The sequence below is a fragment of the Anarhichas minor genome, unplaced genomic scaffold (assembly GCF_050575085.1).
Source record: "Anarhichas minor isolate MPS153535 unplaced genomic scaffold, ASM5057508v1 ptg000027l, whole genome shotgun sequence".
Taxonomy (NCBI): domain Eukaryota; kingdom Metazoa; phylum Chordata; class Actinopteri; order Perciformes; family Anarhichadidae; genus Anarhichas; species Anarhichas minor.
This window is the reverse complement of record NW_027466473.1, coordinates 6,145,276-6,168,714: the sequence shown is the minus strand read 5'-3', so window position 1 is coordinate 6,168,714 and position 23,439 is coordinate 6,145,276. Positions and strand designations below refer to the sequence as shown.

Here is a 23,439-nt window from a genome sequence, read left to right as displayed (position 1 = left end):
TGCTGGAAGGATGCACCTCTTAATTATTGTCTGCAGCGGCATCAGAATATAGACTTGTCCAGCCATCAGAACGATTTGACGCAGGCTCATGGGGCGTCTTTGTATCACCAGAGGGTACAGAGTCTTCTTCTACTCCCTTGTGTCTATCTCTGGCTTTATCTCTCCACTCAACAGTCTCCGTTTATGTCGAAACGGAGTGAGAGGAGAGATTCCAAGACAAAAAAAAAAAATTCTGTCTCTACCTCTCCCTGCCAACTCCTTTTCTTTCCCTGTGAGCAGCATCATGAACTAGACTCATCTGATCTGCTCCCTTTTCCCCGCGGCAGTCACTTCTCCACCTCACTCTCTATCGGAGTTAATCGTTGCACACGTAGTAGTTCTTTTCAAAGGTGCATATTAAAGTAGCGTGATCCAAAACGACTCATCTCTGTTCTCTCTCTCTCTCTCTCTCTCTCTCTCCGTCCTCACAGTGAGCACCTGTCCTGCGCCTTCACCTTCTTCTTGCACGGTGAGAGCAACGTGTGCACCAGTGTGGAGATCAACCAGCACCAGCCCGTGTACCATCTGACGGAGGAGCACCTCACCCTGGCTCAGCAAGCGTCCAGTCCCTTCCAAGGTAGGTTTTATTCCTTTTTATTTAGTCCGCCGCACACTGCCGTTACTTTGTGAGCGGCTCAGAATCCACTGGGAAAAGTCCAAATGCACTGTTGGAGCTAAAACAATTAAAGCAAACATGTTACATGGCAACAGCAAACACTGCATCCTTCGGGGAATTCTGCAGCCCCCCCTTTGAGCCAGTCAGAAACAAACACAGAATGTGACTTAAACCTCGTATGTAATTATGGTGCCTTGGGTTGTCATTAAAAAAACTGAAAAGAAAGCTTGTTGCTGGTACACATCATACCCACATGTTTCCTGAAAAGCTGATCAGCAGCTCAGTGGCTGGATAAACACATAGACAGTGTTGCGCTATAGTGTGTCACTTTGATTTGACCCTCAAGCGGAGCGCCACACAGTTATGGTGAGACACAACATTACCCTCCAAGTATGCGTACGACAGATGAATAAACAGAGAGTGATTTTTGTGGGAGGGAATAAATACAGCTACTCTGTCTTGCTTTTGCTTCTCTCCTTAGTTCTTTGCTTTAAGACTGCCTTGGAATTTCCTCATTCCAAAACAAAAAGCTGTAATCAGCTGACAGAATCCAGTAGAAGCCCCCCTGACATTTGCTTGTACACATGCGTGCGTGTGCATTCAAACGGTAGCATATTTATAGATTTTTTTTTTTTTTTTTTTTTGTGATTTCCAATGTGAGCTAAAATGTAGGGTTAGCTGAGGAGGATACTTGACACACTGCGACCTAGTAAAAATACATTTAGGGATAAATTACCAAACGCTAACATTTATTTTGACAAGCAGAATGACTCAGTCGGACCCAAACTGTGAATATGGGAATCATCTTCATGCTGGCACCACAGCAGCTGTCTAAGTATGAATTTTAAACTTTTGAAAAATCAGCTGTGAATTATATGGCTTTGCCGAGCTAACAAAATATAAAAAGTATGCTAATCAGACATTGGAAGGTAACATCTAGTGGACGTGCTGCTAATACGTTTACTTTCAGCAAGCCAATTTAAGTACAAAAGAAAAGCTCGACATGTTTTCGTACGCACATTACTGCTTGCGATTAATCTAAGAAATAGCATCTTCTAAAACACGAGTTAATCCTCAGGATTCAAGGACCCCACTTAGCTCCAAATAACTTCAGGCTGTTATTTAGCAAAGCACACTGCCTGTTGGCCCAAGGAGATAAGGTGGAATATACTCAAGTAGATAAGAGAATTATGCTTTCACAAGCATTTTTCTCTTAAAATATGTTCACGTTAACGTTAAATACTCAGCGCAAGTGTATGAGTGTAGGTTTTTTTATGACTTATGTTGGTAAGCTGTGTGTGTGCTGTGTTAGGTGCTGTTGCCAAGATAATGTATATTCAATCTTCTGTCGGGCTGTCTTTCATTACTGATTGGCCTGCAGCCAGTTAAGCAAAAAAAGCTTCTGTAGTCACTTTAAATTATGGTGGCGTGAAGCTATAAAAATGCTGGGCTCTAATGATATTCCATCATTGGCTCTAAATTCATTACCCCGCCCTAAACCAAACACCATATAATCTCAAAACCATTGTTTGCTTTCGTTTCCTCTCACACAAGCAAATGTTAATGTCATAACCATTTACTTTGTGGAGGGGAGGAAATAGGTGGCTCTCTGAACAACACAATCACCCTGATTGTATTTGTAACAGAGTGAGCTATGAATATCTCCCTCATGCATTATTTGTCCGTATATGTGCTCACTCCCCCTGATCCTTGCCTCTGCAGCCGATGTCACAGACATGGACCCTGTCGTTGACTTAAATTAGTACTTTGCCCACAAAATGACCATTTGTACATCAATTACTCACCCCTCGTTACCTTGGAGTCTTGAAGAAAACTTTGCTTTGCTCGACAAACTCGTACATCTTCGTTAAAACCTAACTATTTGAAGTACTGTCAGAAGTAACCCTTGCTGAGGCGCGAATTCCAGGTAACACATTGTGAGTAACAGTTATTTAGCGGGCGAAGTATTCCTTTAACAACAACATTGCCGCCTGAACCAGACTCGAGATAATACACGCATTGTGGTTCCAAATAGAAATGCTGCTTCGAAAACTGACAAAGGAGCACTTCATGAGTTTACCTGCTCATCTTCGGTTAAATAGACGGGATGCAGCCCTCCCCTCCCCTCACGCCCCCTCCAGAGTAATAACAGTGATCTCTTCCTCCACTCACCACAGTAATTCCTCTTTAGCCCACCCATTAACTGTGTAGAGCTCTCCTGAAGGGAGGTGATAATGTCCCGTCTAGTTAAAGACCGGTGCCTTGGATAAAAATAAAACGATTATAGGATCTTGGCGTATGGATTGCTGTAAGGGCGGTGATGGGGTTTGCTGGACATTTAGGATGATCACATTGCTCCCCAGTCACCAACTAGTCGATAGTTACTTATGGCTCATTTTATTGGTCAATGAATGTCCTTTTGCCTTTAAAATCTTCATGTCAAGTTCCTCCACAAAGACGCACACACACAGCTCCTCTTAGTCCAATAACATTGCTTCAGTAGAATTGCTTGACGATCTTGAAATTTAACGATTAAAATTCTATAAATTCTCATTTTGATGGGACAAACTGTAAAACCCTGAGGCACCCCTGGAGGGTCGTGTGTGTGTGTGTGTGTGTGTGTGTGTGTGTGTGTGTGTGTGTGTGTGTGTGTGTGTGTGTGTGTGTGTGTGTGTGTGTGTGTGTGTGTGTGTGTGTGTGTGTGTGTGTGTGTGTGTGTGTGTGTGTGTGTGTGTGTGTGTGTGTGTTTTACGTTCAGCACCGTCTGTGTGTTTTGTCATTGAGTACACCGAGTGTCAATACACAGGTGTGTGTTTTCACCGCCGCAGTGCATCTCCTCCTGGCTAACCAAGCATGGCGTCAAGGAAGGGCTGACTTCCATCCCCTTCATCCATCCAGCCCCTCCTCTCCCTCGCCTCTGACAAGCTTGGTTTACTGCGCGGCAGAGCGCTCCGGCAGGCAGACCTCTCCAGGATGTGACCTCATAAAAGGGCGCAGAGTGAATGTAATGAACTCTCAGCCCATTACACTGATCTGAGCACATTTGACATGTCTTCAGGGAGCCAGAGATAGGCTCACAGTCAGAGAGAGAGAGAGAGAGAGAACCAGAGCGGATGGAGGGGAGGGTGCGATGGGGGAAACCGGTAAATCATTTCCATAATTGTGCTGAGTTTGATCTCTCTTCCACAACTGGCCTCAGGTCTTAGGTGTGTGTGTGTGTGCAGCGAGAAATGCAGAAATGAAACGGGGGGGGGGGAGTTGGGTTGAATTTAATTAAGGTTAATATGATCGACCAAAGCTGGATGTTGTTGTGTGCCGCAACGTAACCTTTTGTTCTTCCCTCTGCGGGTTCATTTTTGCTGAGGCAGTGTGTTCTGTGGGCATCAGGATGCATTGTGTCTCTGAGCACCAACCTTTGACTGGTGATGCTCCACAGTGCTCTCACTCCACTACCTCCTCACACCTGCCAGTCTCTACCTTAAAACCCCCAGAAGTGTTTCATCGTTTCCAAACCTTCCCCGTTTATTGTTGTAATCCTCAAGATTTCAGTCCTGGTTGATTTGGTGACACCTGTGGTTGCCATGGTAACAACAAGTGCGGTTCAATGCCACAGCTTGAGCAAATCATCTGTCAGAAGTACAACGGGAGAGATGTATTTATTTTCCAGCGCAATCCAACTTACTCCCCTTGTTTTAAAGGCAGCCAATAATAATTATAATCGCATTTCATGCTGCGAGTGGTTTTCCACACAATAGCAGGGCAAATGCCGATAATGACACGTCTTAGTGTTTTGTGGATGCATCTTTGATGAACGATGATTAATACATTGTTTCCTGTGCTTGCTTCACAATAACACAGCCTCTCAGTGGTAGTAGGTAGTAATTGGTACAGTCCTGATATGGTGCTGACAGAGTGAACGGTAAACATTGAGGCCCATATTGACGAGACACAATTGCGCTGGATTGATCCGCTGTTTGTTTGTTTTTATTTGTTTTGCAGGGACAATGCACACCAATCAACAGTTGTACTGTAAGTGAGCCAGAGTTAGCCAGAGAGGCTAATTTTCATCTGCTGTCCCCGGCCAGATGTTTGAAGGCAGCCTAAAATTACAAAATTTCAACTGGAAATGGAATTAAAATTCATAGACAAACAGACAGCAACGTATAGACAAAACCAATACACATATAAGCAAAGAAAAGTGTACGACACTAGAGCAGAGCAGACATAACAGGCTGCAGCATGCGTCAGGCAGAACAAACCCACCTACAGCACAAGCACATGTATAACACTGAGGCACATAACATACACATCAAAATGGAACAAATAGCAACACTGTGAATCCCTCATGCTTAGGAAGACAATCTGAATCCTGCCTGGGAGTGGTGGACTCCGCCACGACCAATCAAAACTAATATATAGCGAGGAGGTTGCTAAATGTATCTATATCTAGTGAGTGCATGGTATAAACATTTGTACCATGTTTGTTTTTGCGATAACTTTAAGTGTTGTAGGATCTCGGAGGTAATGCATGTCATTTTCCTTTTCCTACTCTTTATTTATTTTTATTTTTTTGTCACGCCGTTGACTCCCGCCATTTTCCCATCATGGGAGCTGTCCTTTGGTCCAGCCGCAGGATCAATACCAGGGGACCGAGGCCATCCAGTCTAGTAATGACTCTAGAAAAGCAGCGCAGAGAGGGACCTTAACTAATGCTCACTCACACACACAACCATATATATATATATATATATATATATATACACACACACACACACACACTTGGTGTGTAAATCTAAGAATGATATGCATATAGTTTGCATGCTCATATGCATGCATTATGTATGTCGTTTATGGTACTATCTGCCTTCCCTGATGGATGGAGGTCTGTTCCACAGGCAGACTGATGGGCTCTCTGTGTGCTCTCATATGTCTGTGCAGTCAAGTGTGTTTGCTGAGGAGTCGCCCTTTTTATAAGCCTCTGTTTATGGGCTCTGAGAGGCCACCGCTTGCCAATAATTGGCGTCTGGATTGCTCTCTAAGTATTTGGCGAGTCAGACGGGACCGGCTCGGTCCAGCGGCGCTCTGGAAAGGTCGCTGCTGATTCGGCCGGAGATGAAAGCATACGGGGGGGGGGGAAGGGGAGGATGATTAAGATGAGAATTAGATTGTTGCAATAGCGAAACTGGAAAGAAGAATGAAATATGCAAAGTAAGAAGGTATGAATTGAAGGCCAGAACTTAAGGAAAGGGCACAAGGAAAGACTATTGATAGAAAGGAATTTGGACAAGATGGGAGAATAAGGAGGAAGAAAAGAGGTAAAGAGTGAAATGGTAGAAATAAAGTTTGTTGAAGAGGAAACAAAAGAAGAGATGGAAGAAGACAGAATGAGGACTGTGGAATGAAAGGTTCAAAATGTGAGCAAAAAATTTGGATTTTTAAAAAAGGAAGTGAGTTAAGGATGTAAAAATTATATAAAGCTGGAAGGAGAAGAGGAAAGATTAATGAAAGTAAGAACAATAAAAGGGAAGTGCAGGAGGTAAAGGATACAGAGTTGAACAAAAGAAGTATCCCAAATCCCAAATTGAGGTGTTAGAATCTGTATAGCATACGACACCCTCTCACCTTAAGAATATCTCTGCCTGTGAGAGGGATGAGTGAGTTTAAGATGTCCTCATGCTGACTAACGTTGTCTTGTCTCTCTGTCCTCTCTTCTCCTCCCCACCCTTTCCTTCTGACTAGTGATCCTGAGTCCTTTCGGCCTGAACGGGACACTGACCGGTCAGTCGTTCAAGATGTCAGACCCGCCCACCCAGAAGCTGATTGAGGAGTGGAACCAGTTCTATCCCATCAGCCCCAGTGCCAAGCATGGCGTGTCGGAGGACAAAGCGGAGGACATGGATTGGGAGGATGAGTCTCTAGCCTCTGTGGAGGTCCTCGTAGGTCAGTTTTTGCAATATGATTTGAGATGAATCTTTGGTGAGGTGACCTGTTTTAAATGTAGAGGCCACTGCGTTGGTTTTGACTGCTTTGGTGTCGTGAACATCTCGCCTCTGCATGTGCAGGTGGTGTGCGGATGGTGTACCCTGCCTGCCTTGTGCTGGTGCCCCAGTCAGACATCCCCGTTGTGGCCCCTGTGGGGTCCTCCCACTGCACTGCTGTCTACCCGGGTGGCCACCAAGTGCCTGCTTCCCAGCGAGAGCCCGCCATGTCTTTGGTGACCCTCACCCCTCCCACATCGCCTGAGGAGGCACAGACAGGTAGTGGTGTAAACACAGCGTCAATTTATAAAGACTATAAAGGGCCGGGGTTGCTTTTGATTTGATTCATCATTAAGAAATGTTCTCAAATGTCTGTTTAACCCTGCCCTTTGCCTCCCCCAGTGGACTCCCACTCGGCCCAGAAGTGGGTTAAAATGCCTTCATCGTCTGATGCGTTCAGCGTGGACAGAAAAAGTCACCACGGAGGCAAGATTCCACGCCGGCAAGCCAGTCAGGTAGTGGAGCGCGTCTGGCAAGAGTGCAATATCAACCGAGCCCAGAAGAAGTAAGTCTGTTTGTTCTTTTCTGGGGAAAGTAGCGCGGATTGATCAGCCGTGCTTCATATGAAAGTTGAACCCAAGCGATTGTCTTTGTGTATTGATCGGTGCTGCGGTAGATTAAACAGGCTGAGAGAGTTCCCTGTATCTGGGAAAACATCAGAAAGTGAGCAGGGATTGAGAGTTTGAAAACGAGGTGGGAGGGTTATGGTTTATGTAAATGAAGCACACAAGCACACAAATAAGATACCAAAACAACCTCCATAAGAACAGCTACTCGCCTGTCTTCCCACCTAATTGGTGCACTGTAAAATCATCAACAGTGTGTTCAAACCATTTGCTGAGTCTTTCATCTCGGTAGAGAGAACCAGCCAGCCTCTCCTGACGGTACTTGTTTTTTTACGAGCACTCACAAGTTATTGGTGTAACAAGGCGAGTAAAGAAGAGCGCGGCAGTGTTCAAGTGCTCTTCGAAAGTCTGACATTTAATTTTCAGTTAAAAACAATACAATTAACAGAACTACTTGAACTGGTTCAGGGTTCGACACAAGCCCAGATGCCAATGCCTGGTTAATTACATCGAAATTAACTTTGAATGAGGTGTGTGTTTCTGGAGTGAAGCTGGTCAATACTTGAACATTTCCCTGAATTTAGTCTATTTTATTTTTTCGTCTTTCACTGACCTGTGCGCCTGACAACCCTGTTGCCTTTCGGTGTAATTTTCCTACACCTACATCAGTCATATATATACTACATTGACAAGGTTTTCTATAATGTCCTATCATTCATATATAAACCATCCAAAAATACCAGAGAAACCGACATGGAAATAGTAGTCTCTAGTAATTAAAGTAGGGGTTAGCTTGCAGTTTGTTTTGCCACATGGTCTCTTGTGTTATTCACCATCAGTGAATCTGACACATTGGGAGCAACCCGGGATCTGTTGCCCCTTGACCAAGCACAGAATGTCGGCTGGTGTTAGCTGCTGGGCTTGTCGGCCAAAATATTATTGCTGCAAACAGGGCGATGAAATCAGCCTCAGCACCAAGCTCTCACCAATCACCACTGTATACCAAAGGGTCGTGCACATTTTTTAGGATTTGGTGGCACAATTTTAGGATTTGTGTTTTGAAAAAAACAAGAAAAAAAGAGGATGAGTCTGTTCACATAACTAAAGAGCTGCGATACTCACAGACGAAAATAGCCATTTAATTGTGTTTTTTTTTTGTTTTTTTCCTTCCTTCCTTCCTCAGGCGAAAGTTCTCAGCCGCAACCAACGGTACCTGTGAGGAGGAGCGGGCTGAGAAAGCGGGAGCCTGGGATTTTGTGGAGCATTCACAGAGGTCATACTGCAGCTGTTCCAGGTCAGTCACTTACCACGTGGATATTGTACAGCATGTGCAGGTATTGCTCATACGTGTGCTCAAAGACATTTCAAAGAGGTTCAGCACAGTCTATGGAGCTTTGAACACCGGCACAGAGGGACACAGTCAGCAAAATATCTGCCAGTTATATCCACGTCTAGTCCGACAAGCATATTATCCTTCATATTTTTCAATTCATCACTATTTTGTCTTAAGTGACAGCCTTGCCGGGGCTGAACCCTCTGCCGCGGCAGTGTGTTTCTGTAAGTCAGACATTTCTATTCTTGCACTGATGGGAATAACGTGAGGGAGAAAGAATAGCTTGACCTCTGATGGAGCACTCGAGGGATGCTGCGGTGTAGAAAGGACCCCGCGTGTTGCTCTTAGCGTTGACGAATTAGCTCAAAAGATGTTGAATGACGTTTAAATGTCACGAGAGTCTGACACCTTACCGTTAATGATATTCTTTGTTTGTTGTGCATGCTTCCACCTTCACACCTCTATTCAGCATGACTATTTTCTACATTCAGCCTCACACTTGCAAAAGCTTGATTTCAGCAGTGTGTTTGTTTTTATTGTTCATCACATTTTGATTTAAATACTTTCTTTGAAGCTTTCTTTAATGACACGGCAAATCAGCTGTAACCTGCAGCCTTCAGTTGGGCCACAACTAACTCATACTTGTTAATCTTTTATTTTATATATTATATATTATATATTATATATATTATATATTATATATATATATATTATATATATATATATATATATATATTATATATTATATATATATATATATATATATTATATATTATATATATCGTTTTCTCCATTAATCGATTCGTTGTTCAGTCTATAAAAGGTGCCTGTAATATCCAAAATCCAATAGATTGAAACACAGTTAAGATTCATGCTTAATGAGCAAGTACTATCTAAACAGTTTTTCCGTGTGTTTTGATTGGTTGATACCTTGCAAGTGTGGGCATACTTCCATTTGGGAATTTTTTGCACAAGGCTTTTTTCTTTCTTTCCCCACTGAGGGAGAGGAGAGCCGGCTTGGGCCGCAGAGTGGAATCGGGCCGGTCAGCTGGAGCATGCTAATTTGTTGGAAGCCACCCAGCACTTTGGCGACACAGATATGGGAAGCTGTGTGCGTTGCCAGCTTTATTGGCCATTAGCTTTGTTTTGTAGATGGAAGCCTTCCGTGTGTCTGCTTATCTCGACATCTAATTGTCAGCACACGCTAGGGCCCTGGCCATCAAAGAGACAACGCTTCCTCATCAACACCCTAATGTACAACCGTGGCAGCAGGCTGAGCGGCGACCCCGCGACGGAGAGGCTAAAGAAACACTGATGTTGACCCAGGAGATAGGCGGCGGTGGTGGTGTAAGAGGAGGTGGGCCAACTGGCTCGGTTTGTCAGGTGGTCTCAGGTGAGGTGGTCCACACGGCAACCAACAGATCCTGATGACCACGGCGAAGCCTTGTTATACTGTGTTCCAGTGTAATGTATCATCAGATCAGCTTCATTTGAACTAGCCGAATAGGCAGTAGAGCTAAGAATGAGGTATTTATTTTCATCTGTCAGCACTTTGGTTATTTGCTTTATTGATTTTCTTTTTGGAGGTTTTGTAAAAAGGTAAACAAACACATCCACATAGTGGATTAAATGTTGCAGACACTCTCACACTCGTGCTAATTGATTGGAGATGAATACGTGGGGCTGTCACGTTGCAGGTGAGAGGATTAAGTTACTTGTTGTTTACTAGACGTAGCAGATGTAAGGGGTTTAGAAGGAGATTTTACACAAGCTGCACAAGATCGCTGCGTATCACGACAATGAAACATTCTCCTCATGTACTGTCTCTGTTGCCGTTTTGCTTGGTGTCGCCGGTGCCTCATAGTCTCCCCATTTTTCCTGTTTGTCTTCTTCTCTGCAGATACAAGTCAGTGAAGCAGCGAACAGGCAGCACCCCAGGCCAAACTCCGTCGGCGGGCCAGCCCTCCCAGACTCCTACCAAGCACAAAGCTGGGGGAGAGAAGCCAGAGAAAGGTGACAAGCTGCAGAAAAGACCCCAGACACCTTTCCATCATCGCAGCCTGACCAGCGACGACGCGTCAATAGAGGCCGAGGCAACAGCTGGCCAAAGGTTAGCCATGAGGGGCCAGGACGGAGGAAGATTCCCTAGTATGCGCTCCACGGACGTGTCCGGCATCCAAAAAGCCCCCCAGCTCCACAGTGGGGGCGTCAGCGCTGGGTCGTCGGAACAGGTCAACTCTCCCCAACCCCCACCACTTAGCCCCCACCCCTGCGAGCGTGGCGAGGAGTCAGGGGAGGGCATGAAGAACCCTTCAACCCCCAACAGCCAACACTTTTACCAGCCGCCCCCAGAGCCCTGCCTGGTCGGGGTGAAGGGGGGCGGCGAGGAACCCGGAGGGCCAGAGGGCCTGAATCAGCACTTCCACTCCCATCACTCCCACTCCCACCACGGAGCTTCGACTTATTCTGAGCCCCCGGAGCCCACTGTGTATGTGGGCACGGCGGTCAACTTGGAGGAGGACGGCTCCCACGCACCGTGGCGGTTATTCAATCTACCCCGCAGGAAAGATGCCGAGATGCCCACACCACTGCTGCCATGGGACAAGCTGAGGGACGAGCCCTTAGCGTCGCAGGACAACGTGGTGTCGGTCACAGAGTGAGTGACACCTGCCAATTTTTAGATCACATTTTCGATGACTTCTGTCACATACATAGACAGGGCGATAAAGGCTTCAGCCCTTCGCAGTTAGGCTTCCAAACCCTCCATTTCCCACCTTTACCTCTGTTAACAGAGAGGCCCACTTTAGAATAAAATGTTTTGACAGAGTAATCATGCAAAACCCTCTCATTCTCTTGCTATCAGATTCCCCCGCCTCACTCCCCCTCCCTCGTCCGTCAGCTTTAGAATGTTCAGTATATCACTTAGCTGCATACAGCATGTTAATCTCTTACTACGTGCCTTTTTGACATCATACGCCAGCTCTACTCATCGATTCCTTGACACACATACTGGACCTCGGAGAGAGGAAGTGTAATGATAGGGTTAGATGAAGATAAACCTGCTATTGTAAACCAGTTCGAGATGAAATGAGTACTGTCAGCTGGCATGGAGCATCAGTTTGGCAGACAGTGGAGGGAGATTTGCACCAAGAAGAAGCTGCTAGAAAGGTAGAGGATCGCAGACGGACAGAGCGAGGGGGGCTTGTCCAGTGTGAAGACAGGCAGAGTGACCAGCAGGCCGTGGGGCGGCCAGAGTGGGAATTATTGGCGGGGTTATTCAATCCCTAGGGGCCAGCCGCTTGGGATGGCTATTCTAGTGAGCTGTAATCCCCCCCAGCCACAACTCTGAATGGCGGCTAATCTCTGGCCCTGGCCACTGCGCACCATCACCTCACATCAGAGCTGGACAGGCATGACGAGAGGACAGAGGTGCATGGGGATATAGGAGGCAGTGGAGGGGAGGGACGCATAAGTTGGGTCAGAGCAGCCAGTGGTTTTCTTCTTTTTCCCCTCCCTCCCTGTCCTGTTGCATAGAAGGAACAAGTAGTTCCCAGTCATAGCCACATAGGAGATTTAAATGAGCCGAGTGAGATATGTGTCAGTGCTGCAGTCACCAACGTCTCCATGAATCCGCTGGGAATGTAATTGTCTGACAACAAACATGATGCATCCAGTTCTGCTGCCTGACAGCTGTCAGAGTTGTTTGCAACCGCTGCCATTTCTGTTTCTGCAGATAAACGCGGTAGCAGCTCCAACACATGATAGCCGGCAACATGAGGCCAAAACAGAGCCGCTGAGGAAATGTTCCTGTTGGCCAATTTAAAAGCAAGAATCATTGTGAAGTAGTTGTTTCTAAACACAATTACAACTCTTCTTTGTATTATTTGGGAACTGATCAGACTGACATCTTACAATAAGAGATGCAATTATCTTTCTCTTTAATTATAATTGATAGCATACACAAACAATTTTATAACTTTTCTTTAATGGAAAATTCAATTGTATGTTTATACATATCAGACGAGTCGGATATAATTCTATACTGTGTATGTAGGCCTAGGTCAACTAGCCTATTTATTATCCATCTAACACTGTATTTATTTATACAAAAATATTCATGACTCAGTATTTATTTACTAGAATGTAAAGGTTGTGAGTATTGTATTAACTCCCACCTACTGACCGATGAGTGGGGGAGACCCCGCGCTGTTGGCAGAAGTGCCGGTCACTGCAGTTAGTCTGAGCAGCATCATGGGAATGAATTTCAATATGATATATTTGAATATATGTTGTCTTGCTTTTTCACTGATGGTCTGAATAAGTCACCTAATTTGTCGCTGGTGGCTTTTTTTTTTTTTTTTTTTTGACTAAAGTTGCAAAGTCCTGTGGGAAAGTTGGCAACACAGTGGGTGTGAAAACAGTTGTGTCCTGTCTGTGCCCCTGTGTGTGAGACTTGAAAATCCACATGGTGTGTAAATTTGTCCGGAGAACAAATTGGATTTCATGAAACTGATTCAGTTTGGACCGATTCATATCGATTTCAAATGATCTGCAATATAGCTCGTCGAGTGTACATTGTGGAACTGCTGGGTGCTATGTGTTGCCTGTGAATTGTAAATCTCTGATGGTGGTCTCACACTACTGCAGAGTCCTCACGCCTCTTGTGTTTTCTTCTTCCCAGGGTGATGTCCGCATCGAATTGGTCCCTTAAGGTGTCTGAAGAACGTGTCCAGATGTATCGAGCCAGGAGGAACCAGTACCTATCGGCTGCCATAACAGACGGAGATCACGAGCCGGAGGTGGACCCCTATGCCTTCGAGGAAGGAGATGTCAAGTTCACATTCTCCAACAAGAAGGATAAGGCGGGCGGGGAGCGGGAGCCAGGCAAGAAACATAAGGTAAGCCAAGCAGAGAGGGGTGAAGAATGTTTCTGAGCTGGAGTGTCACTCCTCAAAGCCTTGCAGTATCTAATGGATGTATTGTCCCTCCTTGTTAAAATGATCCCTCGTGCTTATTGTTGCTCTGGACAAGAGTTACTACACGCTTTCCTACGTGTGTATGATCAACTACATGAAAACAGGTTTTGCCACTTGTTTCCATAAAAACAAACTGCAGTACCTCCCTGTATTGGCAAACCTTACCTTGGTACAACTCTCATTTAACTCCATCTCTAACAACATACTCAGATCTTTCATTGCACGCAGGTTTTGATGCACCCACATATTTTAAATGTTTGTCTGCTGCTGTTTGAACTCAGCTATGCCAACAAATAAGCCACGCACAATGCCGGTTCCAAGTTGGTTGCTCTCAATCCAGTTTGCAGCCACACCCCGTTGGATTTAAGCAACATAAAGACAGTGACAAGTCTTGCTGAAAGGCAACATGGAGAGTAACCACTTCATTCACACCTTCCTCACTAGTTGCACGGGGTAAAAAAGGCACAAGAGGGCTGATTTTAAGATCTGTGAGCAGGCGAGGTAGAAAATCAGCCATCAGCATCCTCTGCGATACTAAACAGTACGGCTGCTTTCTGCATACATCCGCTTTCACTGCCTAAGTCTAACAGTACAGGAAGCTATCCCTGGATCTCTATTGTTGTTTGAGCCCAGAGGAACATCAAATAGTTTGCCTGTCCAATCTCCTTTTAAGTTATGTTTTTTTCCTATTTGATCTGCCGCCTTCTTCCTCCTTCCCCTTCCCACCGTATTCATCTGCCTCTGGGGGCTGTTGGCTCCGGCTCCAGACGAGGACCACCTGTTAGCCACGCAGCGCCCGCAGCGCTGAAAGGGAGATTCGATGAATGTGTGTTCATTCCTCGCCTGCATGTTTGCAGCAAGCCTCACAGAGCCTCGAGTCTATCCGCGGCAACAAAACCTGGCTCGCTGAACCATTAAGCTGAAAAAGCACACTCAAATATTTCCCTTCTCCTCTGTCCCCCCGGTCTTTGCTGGAATGTAAGGGTGAAGGCAGATCTCAGTGGAGGGGGGAGTCCCAGAAGAGCAGTCTGTGCAGCGGATCCGTTCCACTGTCTGCTTTATGTGGTGTGTGTGTAACTTTTTACTTGAGATACTTAACCTCCTGCCTGGCTGATGCAGAATAAAAACCTGGAGCACCAAGAGAATTTCCTCTTGATGAATTTAGTATATCAAGTTAAAGGTTTGAGATTCCAGCATTTATTCCTCACCACTTTGGCCCTTTATGCAAGTGTCTTTACAGCTTGACAAGCCGTTGCTCGGCACACTCTTAAACCACTTACTGTGTCTCACTGCAGAGTACAGAAACCTAGCGTGAACCGTAAATGAGTATCTCCAGCGATCAGACCATAAAATCCTCCGACTGTAAAGTTATTGACTCTGCTGCTGAGGGCCATGTGACACACGTGTTGCGCTGGAGGATCATCATATGCCACTGCACAGAAGTGGTCCACCTATGTCAGAGCCTGCTGAATTATGAAGTGCTAGATACGTGCTTGGGGGGGGGGGGGAAGCCTCAGATAAATGAGGGAAGCAAGTGAGATGGAGGAAATGGGTGATGGGAGGCCTTCATGCAGGCAGCCTTGGAGTCGAACAAGCTTTTGCAATATGTTAAGGCTCCACACGTGCACACTTCCCCACCCATGGCCAGGTTATTGATAAGGGGTTAAGGCATCATTACCACCTATAGATTGTGGCCTTGGTGCAGATGTTGTGCGCTGCTGTGGATTGGTCCTTTAAGGGAGACGGATTAAAGCCTGCGTTACTCAGAGAAAAGCCCTGGAGCGTAATGAAATCAATGGCGGGGACATAACATTCCTGTTCCCCAGCTAGAACTGGTCAGCACACAGTGTTCACACAACCCGTCATAAGAGAGCACACACACACACACACACACACAAACAGAAGGCCAGCCCTCCCAGATATTGATGTCTGGGTGGGAGCCTAAGAGGCCATTCCTTGGATCATGATTTCACTCTGATCCACACTGGGAACCTCATTTGCCACAGCAGAGGCAAGCTGTCCCTTTTTTCTGTTCCTGTCCAATTTTCTCCTTTTATTATGGCTATTATTTATGATATGTTATTAGTATGTTTGCCTTGATTGGAGAAAGGAACCCCCTTTGATATTTTTGGTGTTGTTCTGTTTTGTGATTAATCCCAACTCGGGTCCAGTCAAATGTATTCGTCTCGTTCTTAATCACAGTTGTGGGCTCAAAGGATTTCACACACCCACATTTTAACACCGTAATGGAGCAGACTTTGCTCACTAACGGGTCCTCATTAAGCGCACGAAAAAGCTTCATCGACATGGGACCGGTGTCATATTATTATAAACAATGTGTCTGTCTAGACCGTTCATTCGGAGCATTGTTTGATTAAATAATCACTGTGTGATGGATCCGTCTGGTTGCTTGGGTTCGTGTGGTTTGTTTTTCCGTCACTCCTAACCTTTCACGCCTTTCTTCTTCCTCACAGGGTGAAGATGAAGGAGCTGGTCCGTCAGATGGTAAGGAACCTGTGATGTCGATGTTTTTCTTCTTTCCTTTAATAATAACTATTTTACCAGAGATTAAAAAAAAACTGGAAAATTCAGACACCAAATTAATTATTTACATTTTAAATAGTTTGCCCCCAAAAGAAGAATTTGATTATTAAAACTTACATTTAGTCAACATCTCTACATTGTTGCATGACGGGAGAATACTGTTTTTATACCCGTCAAATTTGAATTTGTGTTCCCGTCTAAAAATGTATAAATGACACTTGATCATTATTGAACCACAACGGTGCATTTGAGCTCTAAATATTTAAGGCCCCAGTTTTTCTTTGGGCCCTCTGCAGGCTCCTCAGGGGTTACATTGAAGAGGTTCAAACTGTGATTTATCAGTCCATTGTATGTTCAGCTGATATGGGCTCATCCCGTTCCAATAGTGATAATCCAACACTAACCTTGTGAATTTTGAAGAAGAGCTTTGCCAAAGCAACACGTTGCCTATTAATATTCTAGCTTGTTATAAGCTGCATTGTTGTACACTTGCCACTGAAACAGGAAGCTTTTCATATTTAAATTCTGCACACACTTTGATGCTAAGCTTTCAGTGTCTTTTACCAATTACTGGTGAGTTATGTTTTCCTCATGTAACTGTTATAATATAGTCATACTGCTACCCTCAGAAGACACCGGCTGTGTGGCCAAAGGCTCGCTGCTCCTCGGTGTTCAGATCCGGGGACATTGCATCCTAAATTAAACTTTGGTTACTTTTTCAATTCAGTCTTTCAAAGCCCCCGTTTCATTGAGTTCTCAAGCCCCCAATATCTACTTGTTCATATTTAAGTGTTAACAGTCGGCGTGTTTGTTCATGCAGATGCTCAGCGGGCGGCCGCTTCCAACCGCATGGCCTCCACCAGCCTGATCCACGAGACGGACCTGGTGGTGTCCATCAACGACCTGGACAACCTCTTCAATTCGGATGAGGATGATCTGGCGGTTAGTAGAGACCTTTTCTTCCAGTGCAATGAATATCTCATGACACAGAGCGTGTTCTGGCACAGTATGTGTGTGTGTGTGTGTGTGTGTGTGTGTGTGTGTGTGTGTGTGTGTGTGTGTGTGTGTGTGTGTGTGTGTGTGTGTGTGTGTGTGTGTGTGTGTGTGTGTGTGTGTGTGTGTGTGTGTGTGTGTGTGTGTCCCCTCTGGCGTGCATGTGCCAGAGCAGTGTCTTCACTCTGCCCATCATCAGCTGACAATTCTCACTACCCACTTACCAGTTGCTCCAAGAAGTTGTCATGTGTGATACTGACTTGGAGGCCCCACAGGTGTGAGCAGTGTTATTAACTGACACTTTGAGTTACCAAAATGGTCCGGTGCTAAAAAAAAAAAAATCCTTTTTTTTAATTTTTTTTGTCCACAGCCTGGTTCCAGGCGACCAGTGAATGGAACGGATGACAAATTTGGCAGCAAGGAACCAAAGCCATCCTCTTTGGACCCTGTCTCCTGCATTAGTATGTATCTCTACATCTGTGTCTACTGATGTCTCTCTCTCTCTCTCTCTGTCTCTCTCTCTCTCTTTTCCCTGAACACTGATGTGCCGTGTCTCCTCGATGTAGGATGGATTTAGCTCAAATGTTAATCTAGAATCAGGTTTGTCATACCCGTTAGCCCCTTGAACATTAAGAAATGGTACACTGGGATTTTGCCAGAAGCCACTTCATTTTAAAGCGTAGTATTCCCTCTGCTCACAATTACAGCTAAGTGAAACTGCATCATATCCTTTTAATCCACTAAATAAAATTAAGGCTTTCACTACTCCAGCATCAGTGGTGCTCACCCTTGGCTTTGCCACCTAGTGGTGAAAAGTATGGCTGTAATTAACTTCACAGTGCATCAGTGTTCAGCTGAGTCTCCCTTTACCTGCTGTCTTGTCGTCTGCTTTGTTACTATGTTGTGAGGTTTCTATGCTAACACCACAGTCTCAATGTTCCACCCTATTTGTTGACTTGAACACAACTGAACCAGACATTATTTTTTGTGTTTAGTCAGTTATTTATTCTTAGGTTTGAGCTTAGGGACGCACATGTAGAGCTAAAGAGAATTTAAGGACAGTCTATATTTTACTGTGAAGCAAATTGGTCTCAGATCAACCACTTAGCTTTATTTTAATGACCAGATGCTGAGCAGTACTAGACTCTGCCCATTTACCATCAGTTGTGTTTGGTGAGCCCCCCTGGAAGCACCTCGCAATTCTGAAAGTGTTTTTCGAGTTTGAGGCCTTGGATACTCAACACACACACAGTCTCTGGCCATCTTTACATCGAGATGTACATCTCTTTACCAGTAAACGTGTCCCTCTCGTGTAGAGCAGAATGATCTCGTGGAAATTAAAGCAATATAAAAAGAAGGCGCTCCTGACTCTGCATAAACAGCTCTGCTGGGTCCTGTAAATATTCTCGCTAATATATATAAAGAAAATGAAAAAATGCGAAGGAACATGCCAGGGTAACTGTGACAAACTATGTAAACATGTCATCGGTCGTGGGCGAGGAGGCGCCTGTCAGGCTTAAAGTGTGTCTAATAATTATTCATCTGTTTTGTATTTCCATGGTAGCCGCCTATAACGACAGCTGCTTGTCATATGTGGTTGCAGAACAAGAAAACATACATCAGCATGCATCTCTACTGGAGCCGTAGTAACAAACAGTTTAACATTACACATCTTACATTAAGTCATCCACATTGTTATTTTAAGAATTGGTTTGTGTCACAAAGTGCTGTTCAGATATAATCTAATATATTGGAAACAGACTTATGTTTCTCATTATTATGATTATCTCATTATCAGCATGTTTAGCAGTGGAAGCTGTGTGTGCTGTGGGCGTTGGAATAGACTTTCGAAACATCTTCTGCACTTCACACGTTTTATAATCCATGTCATATTTTGATGGGCCCTTGTTCTTCTCTCCCACCAGGCTCGGCAGACCTGCACCAGATGTTTCCCACGCCTCCCTCCCTAGAGCAGCACATCATGGGCTACTCGCCCATGAACATGTGCAGCAAGGAGTACGGCAGCATGGAGCACCACACGGGCATGTCCGCGCTGGACGGCAACTCATCTCTGGGAGGCCACTTTAAGATCGAGGTGGAGGAGAGCTTCTGCAGTCCCAAGCCAGCTGAGATCAAGGTGGGTCTAGACTCTGTAAATCTGTCAGGTCTTATTGCAGTGTCGGATTACAACTGGCTCAACCAAGAGGTCGGATTTACTGCCCAAACCAATAGATGCCATAAGTCAAAGTGAACGAGCTATTGATGGATGTGTTTTCTTCACCGTGCTCATTTTTGAACCAGCTCACACATGGTCAGAGGCTGCTCTTCAGATTAGGAACCGAGCGACATGCTAAACCCTCCCAGTTCTGTAGTTATTGAGAAGAAGCTGCCACAGATGTTGAGTTTATGGGAATATAAGGTAGCAAAGTCTCATTTCTCTGCCTGACTTAAGTCTTATTTTCCTTCCATCTTGTAGGACTATTCGTTTGTGTACAAGCCAGATCTGTGCCAGCCGTTCGTCGGCTGCTCAATGTTTGCCCCTCTCAAGACATTACCCAGCCAGTGCCTCCCGCCGGTCAAAATACCAGAGGATTGCATCTACCGACCAAGCTGGACCATGGGCAGGGAGATGCTCAACCCCGTGCCTGTCATGACCTTCCTCAACAAGGACAGGTATGCTGCTGTAGTGCTTTTCCATGAGGTTTCTAATGAGTGGCTGTTTGCCATCTTCAGACAAGTCTTCACGTGTTGCTGTTAACACACAACGGAGATCTTTAACCAGGGTTTTTTTCTTTTACCGGCTCAAAATGAGGAGGAGGTGGTACCGTCCCAATCATGTGCACACATACCGTCCTGGACCGTGAATGGTCAATATGCTAAATTGTAGCCTCATAGTCAGTGGTAGTGTCTATATTGTGAATGTGAAATGTTCATCTAAAGTTTTCTGTAGTGGTCCCAGCAGTATTTGTTCCTAAAGTGTACTGAGGTAGCACATGACATGTTTGAGACTGAGACCACAAACACTGATATGCTAAATATCTTGTAAAACATTTTGACTCGACTGGCAAATAATATTTTCTCAACAATATTGATCTCACCATATAACAGAAGCCGTCAGAGCTTTGTTGAGAGCTGGAGGCGGGACGACATTTGATGGAGGATGTCAGCCCCGTTATTCTCTATGTAGGAAAAACCCCCCGCTTTAATAAGAGAGTACCAACAACTGGGTAGGCAGTACCGTGCAACAAGGGAAATGATCCACTTAAATCGCAGCTTAACAGAAGCACGTCAAGTGACTCCAGTGATATCAATGCTGACACTCGTTTACATGCCTTGTTTCCGTGTAATTCCTATCTGGCTCGTTTCAAAGATTCCTTATCATTTTATCATGATGATCTGGTTACTGAGGCATTCTAATTTAGACTTGCAGAAGAAAAAGCCAAGGCTGTGCTGCCTGGTGCTGTTTTTTTTTTTTACGTTTTGTGTGCACAGAAGCATATACTCCTACTCTGCTCCCTTTCTGTCCACACACCCTCTGGTCTCTCCCCGGACACCCCCTCAGCAGGCTGCTCAATTTCCCATGCATGGCTGCCTCATGCGGAGCAGGGAAATGAGTGTAAAATGCCGTCTTGGTTGAGGATGAGGATTATCACTGGAGTGGTGAGATGGGGCCCCCACAGCGGCTCCATGCCACCTCACTGCTCATGGCAGCTTGGAGTCTCCATTGTATCTGTCACTGTTCCTCTTAACTACACGCAGATGAACCTCTGCTACTTTTCACGCACACACAGGAATTAAGACAAAAATGTGGGAACTGGACGCAGCATGTGCAGCTGTTACCATATTATACTGTATTTCATTCACCTGGCAGGGAATCTAAAATGTGTCGGGCTCACCAGTGATCTATATCTAATCTTGCTGCTATGAGCAGTAATGATCTTCATGACTTCTTATTTTAGCTTTAACGGTGTCGGCCTCACTTTGTGTGTGTGGCTGAATTTCATTGCACTACAAACCATTCGATTCTTGAACGAACAACACAAGCCCTTTCAACTAATTACTCATTTCTTCAGCTGTGGTCGTGTTTGGAAAATGTTTTGACTTATGAAAAATGCCAGACGCGTTGCTCGTGCAGGCGGAGGAGAGGTGTCTGTACTTTGGCTAATGTCCAGAGAGTGGTTGGTAAAGATCGTATAACGTTGTGCTGGTGCTGCCTTCGTGTCTGCATCCCATGTTAAACGTGGCCTGGCTGCTTGTGCTGGGACTTCCTTCTAATAGGTCTGTGCCAGGAGTTGTTCCCCACATACAGCTAGGGACATGATGTGCTCACTCTCCCTCCTTCCCTCTCTCCTGCTCTCTCTCTCCTTCTCTCTCTCTCTCTCTCTCTCTCTCTCTCTCTCTCTCTCTCTCTCTCTCTCTCTCTCTCTCTCTCCCCTCCCTCATTCTTGTTCTCTCATGTGTTAACATGTGTGCAGTCTAAGCTCACTCTGCATTGCTTTTGTAGTGAACGTTGTCGTGTCCGACTGCATTATTACTCAAACTATCCTCACAAATGCTGTGAGACAGTTGACGGTATTTTGTTGTTTGAAGCAATGTACTGAACATTGCTGTCCTGGTTTTTGAAAAAAGACCTGGGTAAAAAAGTATGTTCTGTGTGCTAGTGCTTCCATTTTCATGCCACAATTAGATGTTCTGGTACATCTAATTGTGGTATGATTTTTCTTTTTTACTGTGATGGGAAATTAACAGTGTTGATATTTGAAGCTATTGATTCGAAGAGTTATACTTATTCATTGTCTGATAGGAATAATTTCTAATTGTCCACAAAGCTTTGTTGGGTATCACAGGAGGAGGTTTTCTTACCCTAAAATGTGCCACTGTCAGACATACTGTAGTGACTTTCTTTAGTTTCTAATTCATGTCCTTTTGTTTCTCTGCCCTCAGTAACATCCCCAGTGTGGGCAGCACCATGGACCAGGACTACAGCCAGACCTACACCCCTCAGACCCACACGCCTTTCATGTCCAACAGTGCTCCACCAAGTAACGCTGGCATCCTGCCTTCCCCTGCCACCCCGCGTTTCTCTGCCCCCACCCCACGAACGCCACGCACCCCACGCACGCCTCGGGGCCCCTCCAGCGTCCAGGGCTCGCTCAAGTACGAGAACTCCGACCTGTACTCGCCAGCGTCCACCCCCTCCACCTGCCGACCGCTGAACTCGGTAGAGCCGGCCACCGTACCCTCCATCCCCGAGGCCCACAGCCTCTACGTCACCCTCATCCTCTCCGAGTCGGTCATGAACCTCTTCAAGGACTGCAACTTCGACAGCTGCTGCATCTGCGTGTGTAACATGAACATAAAAGGAGCTGATGTGGGCGTGTACCTGAGCGACCCCGTCAGCGAGGCTCAGGAAACCTGCAGCTGCGGCTTCAGCGCCGTGGTCAACAGGCGTTACGGCAACGGCTCGGGCCTCTTCCTGGAGGACGAGCTGGATATCATCGGCCGCGGCTCAGACGTCAGCAGAGAGGCGGAGAAGCGCTTTGAGGCGCTGCGGCTCTCCTCGCTGGAAAGAACTGGAGTAGGGAGGGGTGACCGTGTCCCAGATGAGGTTATTCTCCTCCTACAGGACCAGTGCACCAACCCCTTTTCGCCCATTTCAATCCTAGAGCATGACATAGTGACACGGGGGCCAAGCGGGGCCCCCGTGCCGCCCTGTGTGAGGGTGGAGGAGAGGGACTACCACAGCGACTGTTACATGGCCCTGGAGCACGGCAGGCAGTTCATGGACAACATGTCGGGCGGCAAGGTGGACGAGGCGCTGGTCAAGAGCACCTGCCTGCACCACTGGGCCAAACAGAACGGTGAGAGATGTGGCAGTCTAGGTTTTCATGCTTGCCAAAAAAGGCTGTTGGATTCCAAATGATGTTTTCTCAGGCCGTTTAAGTTTTTTCGCCTGATTTTAAAAAATAAATAAAAATAATAATAATAAATAAATAAAAATAAAAAGGTTGAAAGAGGCCGTCTGCAAGAAAGCAATATTCCAAATAATTTATTCAACAACTGAAAATATTCTTCAAACAAATGAAACAGCACTTAACATCAGAAATCTCCCTAAATTCACATCTTCAACTACATTGAACTAAATTTGTTCGTGTTTTATATGCTGTGATTTCAAATTTGTAATGCTTGTAATACATTGACATATAGTAATTCAGTATTTTCACTTATGATCAGTTGAGAAACATAAATGCTTATTATTCATTTAAGTGCAACCTGTGTATGATAAGTTTCTCATGTTGTGATTTAATCTTAAGCTTCTCCTTTACTCGTCTGT

The 23,439-nt window shown here is 45.3% G+C and overlaps 1 protein-coding gene across 6 annotated transcripts in view; it reads left to right on the top strand.

The window, feature by feature from the left end:
• Positions 1-23,439, top strand: part of med13a (mediator complex subunit 13a) — a 72,186-nt gene that overhangs the window by 36,861 nt on the left and 11,886 nt on the right. For all 6 annotated transcript variants that reach the window (XM_076102254.1, XM_076102256.1, XM_076102257.1 and 3 more), the window contains 13 exons: positions 471-616; positions 6,395-6,595; positions 6,718-6,912; positions 7,036-7,198; positions 8,443-8,553; positions 10,493-11,248; positions 13,274-13,490; positions 16,043-16,073; positions 16,933-17,054; positions 17,476-17,566; positions 19,031-19,242; positions 19,582-19,778; positions 22,050-22,966. In XM_076102254.1, the coding sequence (XP_075958369.1) occupies positions 471-616; positions 6,395-6,595; positions 6,718-6,912; positions 7,036-7,198; positions 8,443-8,553; positions 10,493-11,248; positions 13,274-13,490; positions 16,043-16,073; positions 16,933-17,054; positions 17,476-17,566; positions 19,031-19,242; positions 19,582-19,778; positions 22,050-22,966 (3,359 nt within the window). The remainder of the gene's footprint in view (positions 1-470; positions 617-6,394; positions 6,596-6,717; positions 6,913-7,035; positions 7,199-8,442; positions 8,554-10,492; positions 11,249-13,273; positions 13,491-16,042; positions 16,074-16,932; positions 17,055-17,475; positions 17,567-19,030; positions 19,243-19,581; positions 19,779-22,049; positions 22,967-23,439) is intronic.